The sequence below is a fragment of the Scaptodrosophila lebanonensis genome, unplaced genomic scaffold (genome assembly GCF_003285725.1).
Source record: "Scaptodrosophila lebanonensis strain 11010-0011.00,11010-0021.00 unplaced genomic scaffold, SlebRS2 tig00001415-arrow-pilon, whole genome shotgun sequence".
NCBI classification, from domain to species: Eukaryota; Metazoa; Arthropoda; class Insecta; order Diptera; family Drosophilidae; genus Scaptodrosophila; species Scaptodrosophila lebanonensis.
In genome coordinates, this window is record NW_022060742.1 from 9118973 (window position 1) to 9141154 (window position 22182).

At 35.3% G+C, this 22182-nt stretch overlaps 1 protein-coding gene across 2 annotated transcripts in view; it reads right to left on the reverse strand.

Moving 5' to 3' along the window:
• LOC115632570 (capon-like protein) overlaps nucleotides 1-22182 on the reverse strand; it is an 87458-nt gene that overhangs the window by 63536 nt on the left and 1740 nt on the right. For both annotated transcript variants that reach the window (XM_030529793.1, XM_030529792.1), the window contains exon 3: nucleotides 10739-11340. In XM_030529793.1, the coding sequence (XP_030385653.1) occupies nucleotides 10739-10840 (102 nt within the window). In that variant the 5' untranslated portion in view covers nucleotides 10841-11340. The remainder of the gene's footprint in view (nucleotides 1-10738; nucleotides 11341-22182) is intronic.

Genomic DNA, 22182 nt, shown 5'->3' on the forward strand with positions numbered 1-22182 from the left:
TTGCCATAACATTACAATTTTATTGTTTAGTATACAGTATATGGTATAAGTATGTGTATATATTTATGCACATTGAACCTGAATAGGGCAGTGGTTGCTTCTTTCCACTACCACTTCGGTGCAATTGCCTGTTGCAATTGTTAATTTTGCTGTTGTTGTTGCTGTTGCTAATATAGTTGGAAATGCTGCAAAGATGCATTTGGCAGCCATAATTTTAATCAATCTCTTGCTGGCCCCCAGCACTCAAAACCACTCACACAGACCGTAAAACAAATTGTTTGCCATGCCATGTCGTGTTAATCGAGAGAATCGCGTGAAGAATAAGTGCACACGTCTTGTTGTATTTAATATTGTTGTTGTTGTTGTTATTGTTGGCCTATTAAACTCATGCGGTGTAGCGTGTTAATTATGACCATGTAAACCAGACAAAAATAAACACACCGACCATGGCGCAATGCCAACGCTTGAATTAAGCAAAGTGCAGCAAAAACAAGTCGAGAGCGAGGGAGAGAGGCAGAGAAAGATCAGGGAAAAAGTAAAGATAATTCTAATGTAATGCCCCAAAATGTTTATAAATGTAACGCACTCATGCGTATGGCGGCACAATACAAACCACAGAAATTAACGAGCAAATTGAACTTTACACGAAAGGTTAAGAAAACACATCCTACTATATAGTACATGTGAGGAAAATTGAAAGAGCAGCATGCATCGAGGCGGACAGGGGAAGAATCGACAATGGCCATAGGCACAAAATCTAGAGACGCATAAAAACTCGAAAATAGACAGTCGGAGACAATGCCACATAAAACCCTACAGAAAGGATACGAATGGGATGGCACTTAAGTTTTTATTTGCATTTTATGACTCATTTTTCACGCCTCCTCAAGGCAACGGGATTGGCGGTGGGAAAGAGTCCTTTTGGAGCCAATGGCAGACAGTGCCTGTTCCTGTCAGCTGCGGCTGATAAAAGCCAGAACCAAATTGCCGGCCGCATAATCCTTTTTGGTTGTCCTTTATGCTGCCTCTGCCTCTGTCACTGCTGCTGCTGCTGTTACTGCCTTTGTCATTTGGTGCGCTTCAGCGCCTGTAAAAAGTTCATTCAATAATTTATGTATGTCTGTACACTCAAAGAAAATGGAATGATCTAGCACGACACAGTTCGATTTAATCAAAATTGAAATGTGCAAATTCCCATAATTCAAGTGAGAAGATAAGCAGCGACATAAAAACAATTGCCCATAAAACAAAACAGTGTGTCAGCTGTATTTCGTTTACAACCGAACTTTAGTTAAAAGGGGGTTTTTGAAACAACCGTTAAAAGGAAGCACTTTTATGCACTTCCATCTATTTCTTTAATTCAACTTTTTCTATAATTCAATGCAGAATTGCTTTCGCACTACCCACTTCTAAAGTAAAAGGGTAAAAGATTATACTAGTTAGTGCGAATACTAGTTAGGGCAAAATGTGTTACAGAATGTGTGACAATATATATATATACTCTTGATCAGTGTGACCAGACGAGTCGATATACCCACCCCTCTGTATGATGGCACGAATCTTGGAAAATATAAGAGCTAGACTTATCTTGGTGCTTGGATTTTATAAAAAAAAATTACCTAAATCGGTACATGAACATATGGCTCTATATACGTGTTATATTTATTTTATCTCAGTAATCTTACAAACGTTTCTTGATTTTCAAATTTCTATGTCAAATCGAATGTAATTGGACTAATATAAATAAAGCTGTTTTAAAGAATATATTATTCTTAATTGGTAAGTATGAAAATATGGGCATTTCATAGCTTGCTGCTATTCAAAATTTCCAATATTAAAGATGAATTTTGTGTACTCCAAATCAGTTCTAAGTATTTAAAGATGTCAAAAACTGCATTCCATACTTTGTGGTTTTGTTTTGCGACCAATCAAGGCATTATTTATGGTACTTACGAGTAACACAACTTGGGCAAGTTATTAAAAAAAGAAGCTTCATAACTCAACCGATAATTTTCAATGAAAACGGAATTTTAAGTTTTTCGATTCCTTATTTCTAAAGAAACTCTTCCTATAACTTTTCGATGATTGGTAAAAAAAAATAATTAAGAAACCGAAATACTTTTTTTGGAGTGTTTGTACGTAAGTGTGTCTGAGTTTGTGTGTGTGTGTATTAAAACGCTTGAGGACCTCCCCCGCATGACACAAAAATGTCAGATAATTGAAATTGATATATGAAGAGTGCCTACACTGTTGGTAGTGCGTCCATGTGTGGGTGTGTATGTATGTCCTGCTGCTGTCATAAAAATATGAAAAGTTGCCGGCTCTGCTTAAAACAAACGAGCGTCGCATAACATGCCGCTTGGCTAAGCAAAACAAAACCAAACAAAACAAAGAACAACAGAAACAGATACAGAGAGTGGTTGAAAATGTTGCGTATACGCCACCACACCACAAGCTACGTACGAATATTTATAATTTTGCGTAGACAAAATAGAGGTAAACAGAAAAAGAATCACACAAACACACACACACACACACACACACACACATACATGCACATACTCGTAACCACATGTGCCATATGCTGTATATTTTTTAATATTTTCATTTTCCATATTATTTGGTTCTTTTTCACTTCCAGCTTCAGTTTTTTATTTTGCTTCTTTCTTGCACGAAATGGGAACACAATCGTTTCACCTTCAGTTTTTTCGTATATTTACGATTTTGTAAATAATAATTAAGATAAAAACACAAATTTTTCAACAACTACAATGTTATGGATTGTTTTTAAAAATTGTTGCCCGTAATAAAAACAAGGCAGCAAATATTTTTTTAATAAGGCACAACGATGAAGGGCACATTAAGGAAATAAACCAAGCAACGGGTGGCAGCAAATTTTGCTATTGCTTTCAATACCATGAAACAGTGCAAAAGAGCAGCAACATAAATTAAAATTCATTGGACTTTAATGAATTTGGAAATATAATAGAAATTGTATAGCTTTGCGGCTATGTGGGCATTAAAGTCTTAATTGGTGGCAAATAATTGAATGCAAATTTATTTACAATAGCCAGCATAATGTAATTTTCATATTGGAAAATAAATTGCTTTCCTACCCTCAGCACCAAGGTGCAAAACTCTATATTAGTTTTTGGAATGGATATGCAATAATTATATATAATAAGATATCGGAAAACCTACATATATGCTCTACATAAACCAAACCAGCCATGCTAGACATATTTTTATTTCGATGTTCAAATATATCCCCAATTTCTGGTATATTGAAATATATTTTCATTTCAATAGTGGTCTTGAAAATATTACAAACATAATTTAGAAAAACGCTCTCAGTCAGACAAACTATTAAGTGCATTTTTAATTTCTTTTTTTTTTTTTTTTTTCAATTATTGTATTGCGAATCGGCCTGAAGCTTTGCAGAGAACGCGACAGTTTGGCATTTTTTATAAAAGACTAGTAGTTTCGTGATTCAAAGCAGATCCGACTCACATAGTTGGATTCCCGCTACTAATATCTACAAATTTTCTTAAGTAAACAATTTCTTTAAGTCTTTGCATTTGATTATAATTGAGAAGCTGTTCAACAAATCAGCTAAAAGTTAACCTTGAAAATATACAGGATATCTCATTTTTTAATATTTTGAATAATTTCTAATATTGATATTTTTCATTACTAAATCTTTAAATACTTTTATTTATAAAAATGAAAGCTTTAAATAAATCTTTAAATACTATTATTTAAAGAAAATTATATGAAATGCGAAAGAGAGATATAGAGGAGGTCATTAATATCGGTAATATCTCGATTCCAATTCTAAAAGTCTAGATTGCCTGAATTAAATTGAATATTTTAATAAAAAGCAGAGGAAGAATCTATATATTTTAGGTGCAACACAATTGATATCTTGTGGTAACACAAGTGTGTCGAGCACAGAAAGTTGGCAAAGCAAAGCACTTTTTACGATGGAAAAGAAAGTAAACAGTTTTTGGCAATGACAGTTCTGTCATAACAAATTAAAGTTTGTAACTAAACGAAATAAACAAAGCTGCCTCTCACAATATATCGATGTCCTTTGCATTCATGAAACACTACAATGAAAAAATTTATCAATTTATCTTTTCCGGCCACAAATCATGCAAACAATAAATCTTTCACTCAACTCACAATTGGCCAATAATTTGTGAATTTACGCAAAATTCTACAATGAAAAAGAAAACGAAAATTTATAATGACTTCCAAAAGTTACAGCCTCAATAAATTCAACGTAATAATTTGCAGAAATGAAAACTAAACTATATGTAAAATATGACCACATAGGCACTACTTGTATATAAATATGTATATATATTTAGATGTATATCTACTCCCTCAACCGAAATAATTGATGAGCTAAGGAGGTAAGAAAACGCAAACAAAATCGGAAGTTGGTTAACAAACATAAATTGAGTTCGTTGCAGGCATTTAAATAAATATTTTATAGCGCAAGCGAACCGAAAGGAAATCAGTTGCGAAAACAAAAAGGAATAACAAGTATACGCCTTGTAGGTAAAGCCCCAAACCCAAACACCACCAACAACAAAAAATGTGCGAAAAGCCAAGAAAAAATGGCGTATGGCCGCCGCATGCGTGAGCATATAATTTATATACCTTTTGAAAGATTTATGCGGCCTGGAGAGCGCGGCAAGCAATTTGCGAGGCGCGTGAAATCAAAGCGTGAAATTCAATTAATCTAAGCGAGCACACAAACAAATACACACACACATACGCACACACACTCTTACATATTCAAACATACGCACGGCTGGTCAAACGCATGCGGTCGCATACACGGAAGGCACTCCAAATAGTTTCCCCAATTTGTGGTCGAGATTTGAACGCAACCTGTTGTACACAACAGCCGCAAAAGTCCGCAGAAAGTGGCAAACGATAAACTATACACTAGTTAACAGATACAAGTACTAGTAGATATGTACTGAACTGAATTGTGCATTTCAAAGATATACGACTTTGGGGTGCGGCGAAAGATTTGTTTCAATTTATGCTCATCACATTCAGATCATCACATTTAATGAACTAATAATAAATATTAGGATTGTATAAATTATACTACACATAAATATACTTTGCATAGTAGCTTTAGTACTATAAAAGTAGTATATAATAAAGCATGAAATTACGAATTTTTAGAGAGCGAATACCAATTAAAAATACATGTTGGATTATAGGTTCTATGGCTTAATATTTTAAATTAATAAATTTCTACAGATCCCTCCTTGCATAATTTCCCATTGAAAGTCTTCCTTAAGTCTATTTTCAATATTACCTAAAATAGATTCGTATCTCTAACACTTTTTCCATTCAAATTAATTTCCAAGGAAACCAAGTAATCAAATAAAGTGAATCATGAAATTACCAATTTAAGTAGGTCGAATATTATATAAGAATACAGAGTAGGTGCCCTCATCACATGTTGGATTAAAGGTTCTATGGCTTAATAGTTTTAGTTAATATTTTTCTACAGAACCATGCTTACATAATTTCCAATTGAAAGCCTTTCTTAAGTCTGTTGTCAATTTAAGCTCAAATAGATACGTATCTCTAACACTTTGCCATTCAAGTAAATTTCCAAGGAAATCGAGTAATCGCCTTTGTATTAAACTAATTACAAGTCGTATGCGTTGATGCATTCTAACCCGGATGTGATCTGTTCATGTGAATCAGCTTATGGTGACAACAACAAAAACAAAGGTGTCGAAATAATTATTTGGCATTGCATTGAAAAGCTTAGCTTGGCAATAGTCACATAAATGTGACGAATAGTGTCGATAGATGTAAATAAAAATGTGCGTATAATCGCGTAGTTGTAAGTCGATTCCTATCGACTCATCTTTTTGGTGAATTTGTCATAAATTATTTGCCAATCGATCGGCTGTCTCTCCGTGCGGCAGCATCTCAAATGACTGAGTCATAATTTCGCTGAAATGCACAAACAAACCAACAATTTCTACAGATGAATCAGTTGGCGCATGCTGACAAAGCACAAAATTGCAGCCGCTTTCAATGTATCGCACACATCGGTCATATACATATATATGTATGCATGTGTACGTGTATTTGTATGTGTGAGTAAGCCATGTTCCCTGTTTGTATCTTTGCCGCCTGCTTATCTTATTTGGGTTAACCAGCCAAGCATAATGTAACGGTACAAAGTGAGCCGTTCGGCCCGTTTGCCAAATGCAAGCGCAAAACGAATAACAACAACAGCAACAAAAGAAACACACACACACACACACAAATACACAAACTTATTCACATACACATACATACAAACAAAGGCAGTCAAAGCCTAACACACAAAGTGCAAAACTTTGTTTTTGTTTATGGAAAGAGCGAAATAAAATGCAAATAAAATGGAGGACGGCAGCCACAGTAATAACAACAAAAACAACAACAACAAACAGCACGTGCAGCGTGGAGCGTAAAACGTGTGGAGCTCATTGTGAAGTCGAGTGGAGTAGAGCGGCGATACTTGCGTTTTACATACTACTACCTCCCAGTACTATGTATATACACAAAGCAAAAAATATATATTCCTATTGTTAACAGGAAATATAAATATATTTTCATAATGTCATTCACAGATCCATTTACATATGGCTTGGAATAATAAGAATCTAAATAGAAAAGTTTAAAAATTATTCACGATTCAGTTGCACAATCCCGTTCATTATAGGCTCATAATATATGTTCTTATGATTAGATGAAGCACAGAAGCTTGCTTCATTATAGGTTCATAATATACTATATCTTCTTTGGTTAGATAAAGCTTAGAATCTTGCCGACATGAGCAAACTCTTTACGATATAAAAGGTTCTTGGATATTATTTAGTGAACGGAAAAAGGGGAAAATGTACTTTTAGTATTCCAAAATGTTTCAAAAATATTTATCAAATCTAATCATCTAATATTGAAAGCTGGTTAAAAAAAAATCATGTGCGCCTTGAAAAACATGCAAATAATTCAAAATTTTGCATTTTATTTGTTTATCTTACATTAACAGATTTAACAACATTCTACTAATAAAATTAATTATAACTATTGGCTCAGGCCTTAAAGGTATTCCAATCGCCATCATTTTGGAAATATGTAAATATTTAATCGATCTTAAGCTCTTCACACCTCACACCATCAATGCAGCCAAAACAAAATGTTCGATGTTAATGGTATTATAGGGTATTCATATCACAGGTTCCTCGTCATTTCATCGACTTAAGATAGAATGATTTGAATTCATTTTCTTATTAAATACAAGTACATCTGTGCGTCCGTTTCAATAAAAAAAATTAGTTAATTTGAAAATAGTTTTACGAAATATCATGTATTTTAGTATATATAGTACATTAAATAGAAATATCATTTAAAAATTTAAGTTTAAAAAGTTCAAGTAAAAATTTAATTATTTCTATAAGTACCTAATAATCTAACACAAATACTCTTCAATTTTCCCAAATGAGTCCATCAACATTTTATGAAATCGTTGACCAGTACGACAGTTTTTGTTCCAGTGTAAATAAATTTGTATCTCTGCAGCAAACACCATTCGTAGCAGAAGTAAGTTTGAAGTGTTTTTGTCAATGCAAATTGTTTGCCGTTGGCGTGGGTCTTAACGCTTCAACTCCAGCAATTTAGCATGAAGATTGAATGAATTTAATTGCAGAACGACAACAATGGCAACAACAACAGCAACAACAACAACTACTACAGCTAGCAATTGAAGTGCATTGTCGTCTTTCCTACATGCAAATTGGCAGACTAGAGACAATGAAATTATGCAAAAACTTGACTCTTGGCTTCGCTCTACGTGAGAATGACTTTGTCTAATGTCAAGCGTTTTGCATGCACAGCCAAGCAGAGTAAAGTCAAAGCTCAATGCACTCACAACAGTCCATAATTGACAAAATAATCATGAACTTGCTGAGCGCAAAGTTTGAAAGTCATGCAACATGCCACAAAGATGCACACAAGTTGGCACAAGTCGAAGTCATTGGCTGGCAGAGTTCGACTCTGAAGAGTCGCCTCACAACAAGTAGTGGACATACATCTGTATGTACATACGTATGTACGAGTTCAAATGTGTGTAGTGGCTACGGTGGTGCGTTTAATTCAACTTAACCGCAATGCTATTGAATAAACTGTAACATGAAACTAATTGAAATTTCGGTCAACCGCAGCTAGCTAAAAATCAAAAGCCAAGCATTAAATATAAACGATGGTAGCCAAGACTCACTCAGAACTAGAGATGTGAGCGTGAGTGCAACAAAAACATTTCTCACAGTCAGACAAATACATATTTTTCTATTCTATTCGTGATTTATTGAATTTCAAAACTTTTGTGATTTGCTTCTCTCAAACTTTCTAAGTCGGGCACATTCATGAAACTCATGTGCATAATTGAAAGTTTCTTGAATTCTAGGGGTTTCAAAGTTGAAGCGATCCAAAGAATTTGCGAAAATTCATTGTGATTTGGATTTGGAGACTTAGCTGCCTCCCAGCAATGTTCTCTTGGATCCACCGTTTTTTTCTGGCGTTCTCAAGCAGCTTTTCACGCGCATCTCTTCTCTGAGTAGGAGACCTACACATACATACATACATATGTACACACACAATAGCATGGCATTATAACATCGAGGCATGCCAACAATTTCCACACATTGCACACAAATAATAAACAACAAAAAACCAAAACAGAATCTTGAATAAAACGAACTGAAACTAAACATACAAATGCTCGAAATGCAAAAGCGTTGTTGAATAATTGAACGAAACCCAAATGGAAAAATTTGTTTACAATTTGTACAACGACTGCGTATAAAAGTGTGTCTGCGTGTGTGTGTGTGTGTGTGTGTGTGTGTGTGTGTGTGTGTGTATACAGCACAACAACAAAAAACATAACAATGCTGGCCATCAAATGCCGGCGCATTGTGACAGTTGACTAACTCTTTATACAGTTCTCTTCCGTCAACAACAGCAAACAGGCCATCATATTTACATATGTACTTACATATGTATGTGTGCATGTGAAATATTTAATTGCATTTATAAATTTGTTATAATTTGCTTTAGTTGCGTCCCGTGGCAACACTTAGTTAACTGTTTGCCAACAATTGCCTAGGCAAATAATTCAATGAGTGTGCATTTCAAATAACAATAATAATAATACATAACACAAATTTTTATGAACCGATGCATTAAAATAAGCAAAATTGGTTCTATCATGATATGTTGTGATGGCAGGAAATTAATGTTTGTATTGAATTACATAAAACTTTTTTGACATTGCAAATATCTCATTAATTTATATATGTAATTTCCAACTCTTTTCATGACATGTCACTTTTTTCAACACCTTGCCAGCAGCTTTGTTCACTGTATAATATTCCTCACTGTTTTAATTGCAGCAGTCTTTTTGTTTAATAACAAAAAAGTGATGGTTACATTTTATGCAAGATATCGCAGTATTTTTACACATTTGTCCGCTAATACTAAATTCTAAATTTGATTAGAAAGATGAAGAAAATTGACTACTTACTGCCGATTGCTAATATCATAATAAAAATCTATTAATTGATATCACAACATCAATATCATAATCAAATATAATTAAATGAAATTTAAACTTTCATTACAGTGCCTTTCTAAGGGGGACCCAAAACTATATGTTGACTACGAGTATTTTCGTATTGCCCAAAATCTAAGCCATAACAGTAGCATTTTGGCATAATTTCTGGTAAGTGTTGAAAGTTTCTTCTCACGCGCATCATTTATAAATCCATAGCCAATTCCATCGGCTTTCGCAAAACTTGCTATAATTAGCAAAAACGAGTTTGACAAAAATGGAGCCAAAGAACGGTTCAAAAAAGCACCAAAACTTCAAGAAAATATCTTGAATTCAATTAGTCATCTTAATGTTAATTCACATATAGTCTAATAATAGCTAAAACGCGTACTCGTATATACTATATTTGGTTGATCAAAAAATGATATGGCGGTTCCATTATTTTAAGTACATGATACATTCTTTCCGTTGTTTTTTTTTTTTGCTGACAAATTTTGCTTGTTCGTTTTTCTGTTAACTAATCATGTTTAGTAATAAATTTTTTAAAATATTAAAAATTTAACTAATATACAATATTTAGTAAATAAGCAATTGAAACTAAAAACGGTATGCATTTGGGGTTCACTTTACGATTTTCTGCCTACTTAAAGATTTAAAGGAATTGTTTAAAAAATGTTTCAATAAAATAAAGTGAATTTATTGTTTCAATTTAAAAATTTCTTTTGACGCAGCGTTCTGGTATCAAATTCGACAACAATGATGTATATAAAATTTCAGATATCTTTTTAATTCAATTAACATATTGCCATAATACGAAGCAATACTTTTGCTATTAAGTATTTGTTTTTGTTATATTTTAAAATGTTGCTAAATCGAAGCAAAAATCATAGGCTATGATGCTGTTACAAATTTCAAGGTGAATTCAATTCTTAAACTGCTTATAGCATTCTGAAAATGTTTATTTTTAAAATCATTTGAAAATGTTGACCAGCTTCATAAACTGCTCAGCACTTTTAACTTCAACTGAACACGGAAGCGGAATTCTGTTTCACCTCAATTGTATTTTCACTTAAAATAAAGAGTGTAGAAATTCGCACTCACCTTTGCCTGGAACGTGATGCCATGGAAGAAGGCCTGCTCGGCATGGAGCGGCACACGCAGATCCTGATCATCCTGCACCAAATCGTAGGGGGTCGATGGCATTCTCAGATAGTTCAATAGCACCGATTCGGACCACTTGTAGTATCATGAAATTGTTTTCATCTTTTTCGTGCTACGCTTGTGCAGTGTATGGCGCAGCTGCCATAAAAAACCACTTGGCCCACGTTTCGCTTGATTTTGGCTAATGTTTTTCCGTTGGCTCATGCAAATTTTTGTGGAACGGTCTGCTCGCAGCAAACTGTGATTGATTTGTTATGTTTTCTAGCTGGATGGCGGTGCTTCTCACCACTCTCCTCCCTCCTCTTTTGTGCTGTTTTCTCTATCTTGTTGCTATTGCTATTGCTTTTTTTGTTGCTGTATTTGAATCTGAATCTGAGCGCTTGCTTAATCTCAATTTATGTGCTTGTGGTCTCTGTCGTCGTCGCAAATTGAATTGCGTCAGTTGGATGCTGTTCAATTCTTTTGCGCTTTATTATGAAATCTCAGTCACTGGCCAATTTGCGCTGCGGTGTGCCACGACTCTACGGCGAGCCCGTGGGGAGCTGCAATATAGAAGAGAAGAAAAATTGAATAAAGTAATAAGTATATGGTATATAGCAGATAAATAGAAAGGCCATAACTTGTAGTTATTTGTAATCAAAGCGCGCTTAATTGTCCAAACGTTACGCCGTTAGACTTTGACTATTTAAATGACTCATTGATAGCTAAATTAAGCTTTTAGAGCTTCGCTTTGAGTCAGCGCTCGCATTCATTGGAATAATGCTAATTTACGTCGTTTGAATCATGCACAGATAGTTATAGCAACAACAACGTCAATAAAGAGAAGACAATGACACCCAATACGTAGGTGTTTCAGACACACGAGCGGCACGTTTACAACGTCATACATCGCCCAAACCCTGATCGGAATATCAAAAAAAAAAAGTTGCCAGTAAAATTCCACTCATTAGCCCATCGTTCGCAAATTTCTGCGAAGGGTAATCTTCATGGTGAATCTGCTAGTCTCATGAATAATGTTGTACTCATTACTTCATTCAGTCACTGAATGACTAAATGATTCATCATCGCTGACTTAAAATATAAAGACTTACCTTTGGTAGTAAAAGACAAGGCTTTCATAAATTCAACCCACAAAGGAGGAAAATATTTCCTAAGCACATTTTCAAATAAATTCAAAATAAATCGAACCATTCCAGATAGAGACAGACTCTCGTCCGATATCGATACAATGAGAAAAGACTCTGGATTCAGCATTATAAAGGCGAATCGATTATTAGGCGATTACCAGGTCACTGCACTGATAAAGCCACTCTAGCCAATGTGAACGTTTTAGATAAACAACAACACAATAAGACACATATGAAATGGTGGAAAACGTCTCACAAACACACCTTAAAATCTTCAGCTGCTAAAATATAGCGCGACTTAAAAATATTTTTCAAAATTGCGTCACTTATGATTTTTTCTTCTTTATTCAAAAAGTGTACAGTTTAAAAATTATTTGCATCACCAAAAATAAAAATTAAATCCGGTTAAGTACACTTTCTTTCAAAATAATAATTATTCAGCGAGCCTTTAATCGTTTAGTTGTCACCTATTATTAATTCCAAAATAAATAAATACCTTATTTTGTATTAAATTAATTAATTAAATCGTGGGAAATGCCAGTTTGGCATTAAAAAGAATCTAAAATATTAAATTATGAACACATTTTTCAACTAAATTACACTTTTGCATTAATTCTTTAATTTGAAAGAAGATTTGAAACAAGTAAACATTTGCATTGACTATTTTAATAGTTTCTTAGCAAACTTACAAATTTCTTTAATTTACCTCTCTTAGGTTGATGGGCTTGATAAGTTCTTCTCATTTGGAATTAAAAGGTGAAGTAAAACAAAAAAAAAAAAAACATTTTGAGATGTTGGGCTTAGCCCAACAATTACAGGAAGTGGCATCGATTTAATTGAAATTAAGTTACAACTTCCACGCCATTCCATGCAATTGAGGCAATTAACGCGACTCTCAACTAATCAGAGATGGGCAGACCGTATGCTCATAATGCGGGCTAACCAGCTGCTGAGCACGTTTATCAACTGTGTTCGTTTGATGGGTCGGTCGCTTTAATGAAGTCAGAAGCACAAGCTGCGACTCCAACTCCCAACTCGAACTTGCACTCAGTGTCAACAGCTGTATACGAGCATAGTTTGCTTCTCTTTTGTTTGTTGTTAGTGCTGTTGTTGTTGTTGCTGTGGTTGTTGCTGTTGTTGTGAACCAGCGTGGGGTCTTTGTTTTGAAGCTGCCAGTCTCAGTTGCCGGGCCAGAGGGTCATGGACGTTTACGCGTGTAGCTGACAAGGAAGGCAGGCACCGACACAGAGACAACTACAACAAATTTGTATACCCTGCACTGCAAAATGTGCACCCACTAGAAGGAATGTTACATATGCATATACATATATGATCCGCATGACGATAGTTAATATGTCGAGACAATCCATGCCAGATAAAAATATTATATAGCTGTCTTAAAACATTATTATGTGTATATTAAAGAAAATATTGCAAACAAACTGCATTTGAAGCATAAGGGTATGGTTCGTTAATGGTAATTGAATATACTCTAAAAAAATAATATTATATGGACTAGTGCGTCTGTGGGAATTATAGTTCGCGAAGGGAAAACTTTTGTGCAGCAAAGTAGAGTGAAGGGTATGTGGATAGTTTCGGTACGAATGTTACTTTTTTGCTCTTTGTATCTCTTTTAAGCTCTTTCCCTACTCTATTGCGTGCTTTCTCGCCCTCTCCCGCTCTCTCTCTCTCTCTGTCTCTCTCGCACGCTTGGCTGCGTGTTGTATTTCTGTTGTCATCGAAATCTGCATAAAAATGCTGCGCCAGCATTTAAGGAAACCCAAAGTCATGCGGATTTGCAAAGGCTTGCTCTTCCCCTCTCCTTCTCTCTTCCTCTATCTCCCTCGCGCCCTCTCCCTTACACACACTCTCTGTCTGTCTGTCTGTTTGTTTGTTTATGTGCAGTCACATTAACTTATCAATTTCGGGTGTCAATTGAGTTCAAATCGCAAACAGCTGACGATTTTTCTTCGGCAGCGCCACAAACGAGGCCAGTGGGTGACAGTTGACACTTTTTGGGTTGGGCCGAATAAATCAGCTTAGCTTATTAAAGGTCGGGGCTTTGTCGAGCGGCTTAATGCATTTGACACGAACATGAGCTTGGGAGGCGTGTCAATTTTATGCGGTCAACTTGAGTGGCGGCGGCTACGAATTTTTGGCATGCTTTTAAAACAAAAACATGAAAACCCGGAAAAACACTTACAATTAACCTCAAGTCAAAATCGTACCTAAGCACATAATACTTATACATATATACATTGAAGGGGTATCAAAAAATGGGAAAAGGGAGCGCCCAAAAATTCAAAATATTAGAACATTTTGAATAAAATGCTAGTTTGATAATCGCACAGCCCTGAATTTCCACTCAGTGGCCGTCTTACAAAGTTCATTGTCTTCGACTTCCAAACTCAAGCTGCATACAAAATGCAGCCCAACTGGCCAGCAATCATTCATCATCAAACTATATGTATGTATACATATACGAGTATACACGTATTTATAGGCAGCTCTTTGCTAGGCCGCCATTTTGAAGCCACTGTGGCATATCAAAGCTACTACCAAAAGGTTCAAGTACCTCCAAGACTAGACAGTCGAGCTGCATATGCGTTGGGCCAACGTGCGCTCCACGGCATCGCCATAACGTTAGCGTACTAAAAATGCTAGAAAAGTGCATCAATACCATTACGATCGCAGCACTGTCTGTCTTCTGTCTGTCTGCCCCGAAAGACGCCAACAACTTGTTAGTTTTCCTACACACTCAGAGGGTGTTGGTGGCAAAAGAGTTACGGGGAAATAGCAGACTCAGTTGCAACTGCAACGCCCGCTGTACTCAGCAACGTTTTGCACTCAATAATGCAACAACAAGACAGTGTCTGACATAAGTATTTTGATAACTGTAAGTGGATTTTTTAATGACAATTTGTGAGCAATACGATTAGATGTTTAGAAATAGTTCTTCAAGAGTGACTTTAAATTAAAATTCCAGAAAAAGCGGACTACCATTCCACTCATTAATAGTCACAAAATAATAGGCTTCTCGTTATTCAATTTAATTTGCCCAAAAACCTTAAACTATAAATTATATTATGATAATATTAATTTCGTTTTTAATTTGTATTATAAATTTTAAATATTCGTATATAAAAGTATGAAAAGTAAGACTAACGATATTAACTTTGTAATTAGTTTCTTATCATTATCGTAAACACTTTTTCCATGCACTGGACCATAGAAGAGACGTACAAATTTTAAGTAAATTGCTTCATTAAGATTATTGATATTTTGCATTTACGAAAAGCCAAATGATTCAACCACAAATGAATATGAGGTAAAGAGACGTTTAGTTTTTCAAGACAAGCGATTTACTAAATATATTTCTCATATTAAACAGTACTTTACTTTATTTTCAAAAATGTGTAGGGTTAGACAAAAATAACCTTGAAGAAGGAATATAGTTTACAATAGGAACATATACTTAGGGTTAAGGTAGAATAAGAAAAAAAACTCACTTTGGGTGACCAACAAAAACAATGCAAGCCATGTAATCACGGCGGTACGTGCTTTCTTAGAATATTGAATTAGAATATTATTCATGACTAACCCCATACCTGCCTATGTTTGCTTTCTTATCTCATTGCAACCAAATAGATGTGCAAGCACAGTTTTAAATGAAAACAACTTCCACTCTCCACCAACACTAGTGTGTTAACATACTTATGGCCAGTAGTTTACTCTGCTGGCCCCTGCACCCACCTATTGCCGCTGCAACTTGAAGAGCCACCATCAGTTAACAATACGCCTAGAACTTTGCTGCCGCTTTCTATACGCACTCATACCCACATACACATACATACATACTAGTAAGGGTATGTATGTATGTGCATCGGTATATGTATGTTTTCTATGTGTTCTGCCCAACTACTTACTACCTAACCCATATGGTATAGATAAATATATATACGAGTATATTGGTTTTGTATTTCTCTTGTGCGCCCGCACTATCAAAGCTCTGCGCATGCGCAACAGCAGCAACAACAACAACAACAGCAGCAGCAAGAAAAACAACGCAAACTCGTATCGCATGCAAGTGAATGACTTGCGGACTGACGCGAGCTCGGGCTCGGGCTCGAGCTCAGGTTCGAGCTTCCAAGAAGTGTGGAGCAGAGAGAGGAACCGGTTTTCGGTGTTGTTGCCGCTGCTGCTGCTGCTGTTGAAGTCAAAGTCTTGGTAACTTACACGCTCACTTCCTTTCCGGTTCTTGCATGCAACAAAAACAACAACAAAAGTCAGCACCAACAACAAAAAGCAGCAACAACAGCAACAACAAAGTGCAGTCAGCTGCAATTTTTGTATAATTCGCATGCAGTTTGTCAAGTTTTTTTTGCTCGCCTGCACTTCTGATACACGCCATACATTACGTATATAAACATAGTGTATACATACAGATGTATGTATATAGACACGTCTTTTTATTTTCATTTTATGTTGTAATTACGAACAAAATGCGCAAACATGAATCAGACAGTCAGTCAGGCAGGCAGGCTTGGCTTTTGTCGTTATTGAAACTGAAAATATTTCTGCGCAGTCGCAGCCTCTGTCGCATGCACTTGTTGGAAACTGCACAATTTCTGTTGTTGTTGTTGTTGTTGTAATTGCTGCTGCTAACGATTATGCAAGCAACAAAGAAATAAATATATGTACGTGTATATATAAAACCGAAACTAGTCGTTTCGTTAATCCCCTGATTGGAAAACTGCACAATCGTTTTCATTTTGGAAAATATGCGGAAAACTTGAAAAGAAATTACCTCAATTTTTATTTGCCATTTGGTTTGATGTGAGTTTGATTTAAATAAACAAACACACATAAACAATTATGCGCCCAGAAAACTAAGAAATTGCCAAAAGGCTAAAAAAAAAAATTCACCAGACCACAAGCATAGATCGTCGAATGAATCGTATCTTTTGCAGCTGCCCGTCTGCCTTGCTGGACAATCAATCTTGTTTTCGATTTCAAACAAATACAGTTAATATGCGCTAAAAGATTCAGAATAAGCAAGTGAAAAATGTTCGAATTAAAAACATAAACATTTGTGTTTTGAACGACATTTCTTTACTAAACTGTAGACTACATTTTTTAAGCGCTTTCCTATATTTTTTATATTTGAGAATAATCATTTGTTAATTTCTATTTCAAAACCAGACTCCAATTCATATATTTCTACTCTTGATTCTTTGTATGATTGAAACGGAAGATCAGCATAAGTTTTAGTATAAAACACTAATCTTTGATTATTTTAATTTTTTACAAGTAGAAGGAGAGAATTTTATCGTAGAGGCTATTTAGAAAACGAAAAGTAATTAAATTATATGTGCAATAACTTGATAACACTACATTTTTCAAATGATTTTATTCAATATTTGATATATTTTTTGTTCCTGCGGGTGGAAGGATATTTATAGGCCAGTTCCAAAACATATATAATAAGTACGAATAAATATTTATTCTTATTGTTTTCAAGACTCTGGCTTATTATCTTTCGGATCACAGCATACATACATCTTTATTTATTTAATAACTTATTAACTCGATGATATTCTAGACATTCTTCTCGAATTAAACTTTATTCGTTTTTTATAAAAAAAAAATTGAAATGAAAGGTACAAATATGCTTGGCATCTAACTGATTCGTAAGCCAATTAAGCGAGCCATTAAGTTGTCCCATTAAGAAGTAGTAGTACTTTGAAGAAGAATTTCCTCTCTATGGGGAACATTTTAAGTTACGTTAAGTTAGTGCAGCAAAATATGCTTCCACAACTAAACAATTCATTTGAAGGAATTTCCACTGTAAACCTTCAGGCAAGTGGTCAAGAGGTAGTCGTTCAGCTCATCAGTGGATCAAGCCGCCAAAGGCAAAAAGTAACATGTTGCAGATGCCACAGCCACACAACAATAACAACAATAACAGCAACAATAACAGCAACAACAACAGCAGCAGTAGCAGCGGCTGGACCCTGGCTATCATTTGAAATTCCTGCATTGTTCAATTTGCAGTGGAGACGATCTCTGGCCTGAGCGGCGGCCATTGGGGCGCAATGTCTCGCCATTGTTGTGGTTGTCGTTGTCGTCTCTGTGTGAGTATTTATGAGAATATTTTGTGCCCAGACAGAGGTTGGCAGAGTCGCAGACGCCGCAGACGCCGCAACCAGCAATGAGTAGCGATGCAAAAGTCTCTGGCTGTATCTATAAGATACATTTTGTGTGCCACAAAGAGGCGGCGTATGTGTTACGCGCCTATAAATAGCGTGCTCGAAACGCCAACTGCGAACGGCGCAAAGGCGAAATCTGAAAGATGCAGAGCATTTTAAAACAGCCACCGAGTGGCTTCTGCCGTCTGCCGTCTGCCGTTTGCCAAATGGCGAGTGTCTAGTGCCGTAGGTGGCGCAGGCGGCCCCACAGATATACAAACACCTAACCCCTGGCCCAGCATCGAGTCAGTCAACCAGACAGCCAACCAGCCAGCCTGCAGATACTTTCGGGCTAATACACAAACATAAATCTTTAAGAACAAAAAGCGATTGCCAAATAAAAGTTTTACCAGCCGTTCCTTTCTTAGTGTCTGTGCCTAAGTGTGTTTTTGTATGTTTGTTTTGTGTAGCTAGGTAGTTTTACTTTGGCTTTCTCTCCAAAAGTTTATTTCGAAAAAAGAAAGAAAATTCTGAAATATTTTCCAAGCAAAACAAATACACTGAACGACAAACTGAGGGGGCGACTGCAGCAAAAGTCAGCAAACATTGCCGCTGCATTCATTCAATTGTTCCATTGACCCCCAAATCCTTACAAATGCTAGCTAACTAATGCGTGAGAAGAGATCAGTTTTTTTTTTTTTTTTTTTTTGGGGTGAAAATTTCTTAAATTTCAAACATTTAAGTTAAATCGTTTACGTCATAAACGAGAGCAAACCAAGTAGTGTGGTATTCTAGTAGCTTTCTAAAAATAATTCTTTTGCAACAGTAAAAACTTAACATTTTTTTTTAGACAGATATCTAATATGGAATATTTAAGATGCACGAACATCAAAAGATATATGTTTTTCAAAATTTCAATAAAAAAAATTGGCTATAAACTATAAACATCATTATTTAAGCAAATTATTGTAGCGTATTCAATTTGCTTTTTTTCAATATTTTAGCTTTCTCAACACATTTATTAGTCCACTGGATACCTTTATTAAACATTTTTCTATCAATCTCTCACCATGAGAAATTTTGACAACCATGACAAAAGGTATTGGAAAGTTGTTGACATTTCACAGGAAATACAAATAAATAAGCTGTACGATTTGGCACGACAATATAGTTCCTCAATATAGATGACTAAATAATTGAGATTGTATAATCCCATCGGATTGAACAGATTCATGTGGATTCATTCATGATAATGGACTACAAGCTATACTATAGAGTTTATAGTATAGACAAGTGACAAATGATTGTAATTGTGTCGTTTATATATATTTTTTTTAATATATTTGGGTTTTAAAAAAATACTCTTAGAAAAATGTCGTTGAAATTCTCATCTTTTTTACTTTTTGACGGTCTCATAATACCTGCATCGAATTGATATTCGAAAGCTTGTACTTAATTGATTTTTGCAGCAACAATATTAGTTTTCTAAAGAGCTTCTTTACATTGCTTTATCGCCACTTGTTCTCCATTATTATTTATGAACATAGTTTTTCGTGCAGTGTATGTGTGCTATAGCAGTGTATGTGTGCGTATTGGTAGCATATACAAAAACAAAGTTAAACTGCATATATGAAAATCTATGGGGCTGCATTAATTGAGCCGCGAGCTAAAGTCATATTAAAAAGTTGAGCATCGTGTAAGCAACAAACGCAAAACAGCAACAACAACAACAACACCAGCCTGCAGCGTTAACCTTGAAACTTCTTTGTTATTGTTGTTGTTGCTATTGCTGTTGTTGTTGATTTTGCTTTTGCATAAAACGTGAGGCAGACTCGCAAAGCAGTTGGCAACAACTTTTGCGAGCAACATTACATTGTGTTGTCCAAAGTTGCAGCTGCTTGCCAGGCAACTGGGAAGACACAAGCCCATACATATACTACATACTTGTATAGACACAAACGAGTACAAGTATGTATGTATATATGGAAGATATTAAACGAAACAGTCAACATACTTACGCACTACAAAGACCATAAAAATGGAAGAAGCCAGCCAAGCAAAATCGTAAGAGACCGAAAACTAAAAAGTATTAAAGCAGAAACTAAAACAAAATTAATGATCGATGAGCGGCCAACAAAGAAAGAAGCGTTGGGGCTAGTTATCAGCAATTTTGCCATTGCCATGAAATTTAGCGTTGATTATGAGTTTGTCTGCTGCAGTGGAAGCGGCACAGCATGGCTGCAACGCTTGCAGTATGTACGAGTATGTATCTTGTAGATACATTCTTGGAGCGATTTGTAAATGATTGAAAGGAGTGTTATTCAGTAATGCCACATTCTTTTAACCGATGCCGCCTCCGTCTTCAACCCATAGCAGATTTATATTTTCAATAATATTCCGTTGTTGTTCATCGGTGAGAAAAGAATCAGTTTTTTTTTGCAATATGAGTATTTTATAAAAATAATAAACACGTCGAGCAAGCGCCGGGCGCGAAGACGGGGCCGGGGCGGCTATGTCATTTTTGGCACACAGTCGCTGACCGCGTTCGTCGATTTCCTATATGTATGCTACACACACACACACACACACACACACATACACACATTTCTGTATTTACATACATTCATACATGTGCGAACAGCTTCGACTATCTGTTGCGCAAAGAGCCAAAAAGTATCTAGAACGCGTCGCGCAGTCGCTTTTTCGCTCACCATCTGAGCATATTTCATATGAAATTATGCGGAACTTTCAATTTCTATGCTAAGAGCAAATCGGCGCGTGGGTTGCTCGAGAAAATTGATGAAGGCTGTAAGAAAAAATAGCATACAAAGCAAAAGAGAAAAGCAAGAAAAATGAGCAGAAACTATCTAGCTATATATCGAGCCAAACTTTTTCAACTTAAAGAAAAGCAACAAGGCTTAGCTTGTAAGGAAGGAAAAGAAACAATTTACGTCTACACAGTTTTTTTGGAACTCAATCATCCGTTCAAAAGGAAATAATTACGATACAAACAACAATTTGTGTTTTAAGAATAAAATGTTTTTAATTTCTATATGTATTGAGAAACTAAACTTCTCTATTTTAATATTTTTAAAAAAAAAATACAAGTACAAGCACTTTAAAAATGGCAAGATTTTAATCAATTTCTTTTCCTTTAATCGATTCTTTATGTTGCAGTTTGTTAATCGCTTGGATGCTGAATACAAAATTCTTACTTTTGGTTCCTTATTCTGCTTTGTTTCTTCTTGGAAACTACTTGTAAACACAATTGCGACGCTGCTTAGTGCGTCGTATCCTATAATGGCAGATAATTCCAGCTAATTACTTTTAATGACCCAAAAACTAACGTTGAAATACACGCATTTATGTGCATGTATCTATAAATATTCACAGATTCCGAAAATAAATCAAATTCGATAACTACCAGCCCAGTGAAGGCTGATTTCAATGTAAATTTGAGCACATTTTACCCAACTATTCCAAATCACGAGCGTTGTTTTGACATAATTTCTACTTGGACGCTTGCCAATAAAGTACTAAGTTCACAGTTACGTCAAAAACATTAACACAGAATTCGATTCAATTTAAATTTAATATGAGAACATTCTTGTTAAAGGGCAGGTGTATTCAAAAGCTTCCTATTACTGGCATTATGATTTACATGCCATTTCCATTTAAGTTGTTGTTTAAAGCCTAAAACGACGAAAACCATTTTGGAATCAGCTTAAACAAACAAATTTCTCTACAATGTTGGTAGAAATAAACAAAATAAACCACCTAGTCTAATCGAAACACTTCTAGATGAAGTAATTGCTTAGCAAATACTTGCGGCTGAAGAAAACCTACAAACTAATAAAAGAAATATTTGTCTGGCGATGTCTCATTTGCTTGCTTTTTGAATATTAGGAACTTATAATGTTTAATAAATAATATTTGGTTGCAAGAATTGCATATTTCTTGATTCACTAACGTTACTTTGCTTCACGATCAGGTAGTGTCCAAAAAATATTTCTAACTGACAAACTATTATTATGCGAAGAAAGTGCTTCTTTTTAATAACATGAATATT